The sequence below is a fragment of the Prinia subflava genome, chromosome Z, assembly GCF_021018805.1.
Source record: "Prinia subflava isolate CZ2003 ecotype Zambia chromosome Z, Cam_Psub_1.2, whole genome shotgun sequence".
Taxonomy (NCBI): domain Eukaryota; kingdom Metazoa; phylum Chordata; class Aves; order Passeriformes; family Cisticolidae; genus Prinia; species Prinia subflava.
Genome location: NC_086283.1, coordinates 62,880,653 through 62,886,775, shown reverse-complemented (window position 1 = coordinate 62,886,775; position 6,123 = coordinate 62,880,653). Strand labels below are relative to the sequence as shown.

Sequence of the window (6,123 nt, the reverse complement as noted above, 5' to 3'; positions counted from 1 at the left end):
AGGCTTCCTATCCCGGCAAGCACCGCGCTCCCGCTGACGGTGGTGCCGCCGCTGTCCTCTCGCCAGGCCCTCTGGGAATCGTAGTCTTCGGGAGCCACGGCGGGCTGGAGCGAGATCTGTGGCCATCGCGATATCCGTGCCGGTGGTTGCCGCGATACGGCGGCGCTGCCCGCGGGTGATGGCGGCTGAGGGGCCCGGTGAGGGGGACGGGGCCCCCCGGGCGGTCGGGGCGATCGGGGCGCTGGCTCTGCGCTGCTGTGCGGCTGGGATGGGCTACTTCGGGGGTGGCGAAAGGTGCCAGGGTTTGTCAGGGGTGGCGCAGTTTGGGACCGCCGTAGTGGCGGGTGATTGATTACGGGCACTTTGTAAAACCCGAAAGAGTATTTCCAGCAGTTGCTCTCTTCCAGTTTGTTTCATTAAAGATTTGCATTCAGATACTGAAACAATAAATGCCACAAGAATAAGCTGAGGGCTCACTAAGCAGTGGAAAGAGAATGCTGCCTCAATCTACTCCTGGACTTTACGTGGTCCTTCCTGAGCCGTGCCGCTGTCCGGTACCGTAAGGAAGTACTTTGCAGATTACTAAAAAACAAAAAAGCAAAACCAAAACAAATGCCCCTCAACATTCTAATAAGAGTTATGCTTTAAAGAGTCGGTTTCTCATACTTTTAAGGATTTTACGCAAATCAAAGGATGATTTCTTTTCTTACCAGAGAGAAGTTGAAAAGGAAACAAGTATGGCCAGCAGTAACAGACCTCCCACAGCTCGTTCTGCTTCAAGAGCAGGAATAGGACTGACCTCTTCATCAAGGCCTGCCTCTTCATCAAGGACTCCGTCAGGAGGCAGAATAGGAACAGCGGTATGTTAGAAAATATTAATAATTAATATGTCATTAATTTTGATGTATTTCGATTTTTGTCTCTCTTTTTTTTTTTCCTAATTTTTTTAAGTACCAAGACTGGAGTGAGGAGAAGTTCTTTTTCATTAGCAATTTAATATTTCAGTTTTGTATAAAGTTTTTCTGACCTTGTCTGGAGGGGGTCAGGGACGTCCAGCATCCAGACTTCACCTGGGATACCTAAGATGTTCAGCTGAATCTTTGTAAGAGTACAGAGACTATCAGAAGTTTTTAACTGCTTTGGCAATTGCTTAAGGGTAATAGAGTAAGAATTCAGATGTGGTAGATTTTTCATTTGATTTTTTTTTTAATAGATGCCTCCTAGTACAGCAAGGCCTGGTTCTCGTGGTGGGTCTTTGACTCCTGGGGGAGTCTTGTCATCTCAGATTAAAGTTGCAGACCGTCCAGTGACTCAGCAGGGATTAAGTGGAATAAAAACTGCAATGAAAGGTATTTTATACTGAAAATAGCCCTCAAGACATCTGTAAACATTTTGAAAGAATATTTAGGTTTTTAAAGGAAAGCCTTTCATCATTGTATAAACTGCAGAATGAAGAGCTGTGATTAAAAAGAGTGGAAAGAGAAAATTAAAGCATCTTTTTATCTGTCATTGGCAGCAAAAGAAGATAAGCATTTTTGTATAACTCAGTTGTCTTTAAAAATAATTGAAAAGAATAGAACAAAGTTATTTTGTCTTCTTCCATCACTACAGAATACTTAGAATACTCTATTATGGAGTAACTATTCATGTATTTTTATTAGCAATATTTATCTTCACAGCAGTGAAGGCTAAAAATGTCTTCTTTTTTAATTAGATAATAACTATATAAGAACACTAAAATATATTAGTTGTAATTTTTAATGCTAATTTTGCAGATTGTTTTCCTAATTTAAAGTTCATCTAAATTAGGGGGATTTTAAACAAAATATCATATTGCTTTCTTTTATCAGGTCCTCAGAGACAGATAATGGATAAAACGTACTACCTTGGCATGCTGAGGTATGTCTTAACAACATACATTTAATCATCTCTTCCCTTTCAGACTCAAAGTGGAAGCTTGACAATAGCGTGCAATAAGTGGTGTTAACTTAAAATGAACTTTTATAAGACTGCTGCTGTAAGAGTGAAGGTTATTTTGCATATAGATAATCTGTAGGAAGAAAGGAAGTAGTACACTTTACACCTAGCAAGCCTAACAACAAAACCTTGAGGTTTTGTTGTTAAATGCTCTCTCACAGCATTAGTAAGGAGAGGGTCAGTGATTCTGAGCTTCCAGCTCCAATGTTTATTAGGTCCAATGGCTCCATTTGTAAGAAGTAGCATTGCAAACTTAACTTTTTTTTATTGTGCGTTTCAGATGGTTTGCTTGGATTATGCGTTTAGCTAGCAATGACAAAGCTAAGACCTTGTGCAAACTATTGCATGCAGGACTTTATATCACTTGCTCATATTACACTTTTGAATAATTAGTCCTAAAAGATGTCATTTTAAATATGGGTGATACCCGCATTCTGTGAAATTACACTGTGGCTTTTTTTACTTTCCACATCTATTTTACCAGCAGAGATAAAAAGGTATTCCAGCAACTACTTCCAGCAATTCCAAGGTTTTCCAGCAACTACTTAGGACTTTATCTGATACAACCATTTTGCTTTTTCCTGCACGTACCTCTTCTCAGAAATGCTCAGTTGAAACAAAGTGCAGTGTGAGAAGTACTAATTGCAAATCACCTCTCATAAAATATGTTTACTGTTCTAGCTATGCTTTAGTTGTACATCTAAATGTTAATAATTCTTTTTTCTTTATTTTTTCAGAAATAAAACAAACGAACTTACAGCAGAAATTAACAAGCTGCAGGAAGAAGTAGATATGTACAAGCAAGACAAATCTGTCTATTTGTCCTATGAAAAACGGTGAGATGTATTGCAGCTAATGCAGTCCTAACTTGCTAAGTCATAAGACTATTTTCAAGTGTTGGGCAGGCTTCAAGGAATCAAAGAATAATTATTGTTTTCATTATTTTATTTTTACGTATGCAAATCTTACCATTTGAAGTTTGACTTTTTGTTTCGTATTTAGGGCAGAGGCTTTAGCTGGTGAAATCAAAGATTTTCAAGGTCAACTAGCAGACTACAACATGGTATGCTGCTGTCAAATTTTGATACTAAATGCTCCCATGTATTTGCTTACTTTATACTACTTTTGCTTTATTCAGATTCATTTTTTAACATTTCTGTGTAAAAACGTATTGATTTATGCTGTCTTTATTCAGTTGTTGGAAAGGAAAGAGATGGAAACAGAGGAAAACAAAACGTGTACTATACATTAGGAGAAGTGTCTGCATATGGATTTAAGAAATTGGTGCTGGGTAATATTTCAGTGCTTAGAATAGCTACATATAATGATGATTGTTTCTGAAAATGGCATGTAATCTATTCAGATTCCCAAATCGTGCATTTTCCAATTGCAATAACCAAAATTTGCTGTGTTTTCATGAACGCTTTATCTGATTTTTTTTTTTTTTTAAAGAAAAGGAGAGCAGTAACAGGTTGGAATTCTGTCTTGTTTCAGGTTGTGGATATACTTAACACCAGTACAGATATGGCAGAAGTGATCCATAATTACAATATGGTAAGAATTAGGATATTTGCTATGCTTTAACAGTGAAATGTTATCTTTCTTTCTTGGTGCTTTGAATGTGTGACGTATCTAAGATAGTATAGTGCTGACTTAAAACTTAGCCTTTTTTCAGTTAAATTATTCATAATGTTGGCAACATGTTAGCAGTAAGATAATTGTCTGAAGTCTTGTGTTAACAGCCCTATGATAGTTTTCTGTGATGTACATTTGAGAAGGATGTTATCCCAACCCAAAATATGAGTGTTAATATATTTTTTTAATCATTATTATTATTTTTGGGAGCACAGAACACTAGTCTTAGGGAGGCAGATTTAAGCAGACTGCACTGCCTTGTAAAGCTGCCTGGTCTTCTGGACATTAAGTTGTCTTTTGTCTTCAGCCTTTTAAATGTCTCCAGTGTAAAAAATATTAAATAGGTCTCTGACATAGCCAACACAAAATTGAAGAGTTTTGTTCTTCCTTTGCTTTCCTTAATCATTTTGTAGCGTATACTGTAAGTATTAAGGCATGAATGGCATAATGCATATTTTATTTCTTATGATCAATTTGTCCATAAACAAAAGAAACCAGTTTCAGTAAAGGTTGTTTTGGTAACATGAAAAATGACCTGAATATTTCTTGGTCAAAATAACTTTTTTTTGCTTGCATTTGATTAAATAAGAAAGATACAATGTCTGTGTCATAAAGAGAAGGATGCTTTTCATCCCATCTGTCTAGTTTTAAACAGTATATTACTAAGTGTTTCAGGAATAGATCCCACAGAAATAGTAAGTGAATCAATTTCTCTGGAATTATTCACAAGATGTGTTCATGTTTTATTTAGGGATGCGATTTAATGGTGGACTTCTCAGTGCTGAGTTAGGGGTTGGACTTGATGATCGTAAGAGTTGTTTTCCTTTCCTGTTTTGTATGATTCCGTGATTTATTACAAACTTGATTGTATTTCAATTTTTTTTCTTTTAAGTTAAAGGTTCAGAATGACCGAGATGCTCAGTGTATAGATCAAATTTTCACAAAAAGACAAGCGTAAGTACATTAAGTGTATGTTTTTCATCTTCGAATAACTCAGCTTCTCATAACTCAGCTTGGGAAAATTGAGGTGTTACGTGTTACCCGAATAGTGCAATGCATATCCCAAGTGATACCTGAACAATTTCAAGATGATACGTTAGTACCAGATGGCAGCTGGGGTTCCTAGTGTTAAGCTCTAGTTACTCTTCTGAAAATAATTACCATGCCATCCAGGAAGAGTCAGGTGGCAGTGGAGACTCCTGTCTTTTGGCAATCTGCTGTCAGGTTTTGGGAGTTTCGTTGCGGTGTAGCAGAGTGAAGAAAGCAAGCAGGATTCGAAAGTAGACCTTCACCTGGATGGTAAGGTGCGGTTGTGTGGAGCAAAAGATGAGCATGGTGAGATGCTTGCAAAAGGAATTTGTAAGCTATGAGAATGGCTTGTGTCATACTGGGTTGGTGAATGGTGTCAGGGAGCAGAATGGTTCTGCTGTTATCCAGGAGGAGGCAAACATAGAAGTGTTGAGCTGCTTGAATGTCTGTAAATCTTTGGGACCAGATGGGATCCATCCCAGGGTGATGAGGGAGCTGGCAGATGAGCTTGTGAAGCCGCTCTCCATCAAATGATGGAGACCAACAGTCCTGGCTCACTGGTGAGGTTCCAGATGAATGGAAGCTGGCCAATGTGACTCCCATTCACAAAAAGGGTGGGAAGGAGGATCCTGGTAATTATACACCAATCAGCCTGACCTCAGTACCCAGTAAGGTTATGGAGCAGTTTATTCTGAGTGTCATCACGGAGCACTTACAGGATGGCCAGGGTATCAGACCCAGCCATCCCAGACCCATGGGTTTAGGAGGGGAAGGTCGTGTTTTATCAACCTGGGCTCCTTTTATGACCAAGTGACCTGCCTGGTGGATGTGGGAAAGGCTGTGGATGTTGTGTACCTGGACTTCAGCAAGGCCTTTGACACTGTCTCCCACAGCACACTCCTGGAAAAGCTGGTAGCCCACCCTTGGACAGGAGCACTCTTTGCTCTTTGCTGGGTCAGGAACTGGCTGGATGGCCGGGCCCAGAGAGTGCTGGTGAACAGTGCTGCATCCAGCTGGCAGCCACTGACCAGTGGTGTCCCCCAGGGGTCTGTGCTGGGGCCAGCTCTGTTCAATATTTTTATTGATGACATGGATGAGGGTATTGAGGCTTTCACTAGTAAATTTGCAGACAACACTAAGCTGGGAGCATGTGTCACACTGTTGGAAGGTAGGAAGGCTCTGTAGAGAGATCTGAAAAAATTAGATGGATGGGCAGAGTCCAATGGGATGAAGTTTAATAAGTCCAAGTGCTGAATCCTGCATTTTGGCCACAATAACCCCTGCAATGTTATAGGCTGGGGATGGTGTGGCTGGACAGTGGCCAGGCAAAAAGGGACCTGGGGGTTCTGGTTGATAATTGACTGAACATGAGCCAGCAGAGTGCCCTGGTGGCCAAGAAGGCCAAGGCATCCTGGCCTGGATCAGGAATGGTGTGTCCAGCAGGAGCAGTGAGGTCATTCCTCCCCTGTCCTGGGCACTGGT

General features: G+C 40.2%; 1 protein-coding gene across 3 annotated transcripts in view; it reads left to right on the top strand.

Annotated features, from left to right (window-relative positions):
- The first annotated feature begins 46 nt into the window (after window positions 1–46).
- IFT74 (intraflagellar transport 74) overlaps window positions 47–6,123 on the top strand; it is a 39,201-nt gene continuing 33,124 nt past the window's right edge. The window contains exons 1-8 of one of the 3 annotated variants that reach the window (XM_063423533.1): window positions 47–197; window positions 714–860; window positions 1,214–1,349; window positions 1,851–1,899; window positions 2,715–2,813; window positions 2,980–3,040; window positions 3,472–3,531; window positions 4,505–4,566. In XM_063423533.1, coding sequence (XP_063279603.1) covers window positions 738–860; window positions 1,214–1,349; window positions 1,851–1,899; window positions 2,715–2,813; window positions 2,980–3,040; window positions 3,472–3,531; window positions 4,505–4,566 — 590 coding nt within the window. In that variant the 5' untranslated portion in view covers window positions 47–197; window positions 714–737. Of the gene's footprint in view, window positions 295–713; window positions 861–1,213; window positions 1,350–1,850; window positions 1,900–2,714; window positions 2,814–2,979; window positions 3,041–3,471; window positions 3,532–4,504; window positions 4,567–6,123 lie in introns of all 3 variants that reach the window. The other 2 variants (XM_063423531.1, XM_063423532.1) reach the window with 2 other exon arrangements.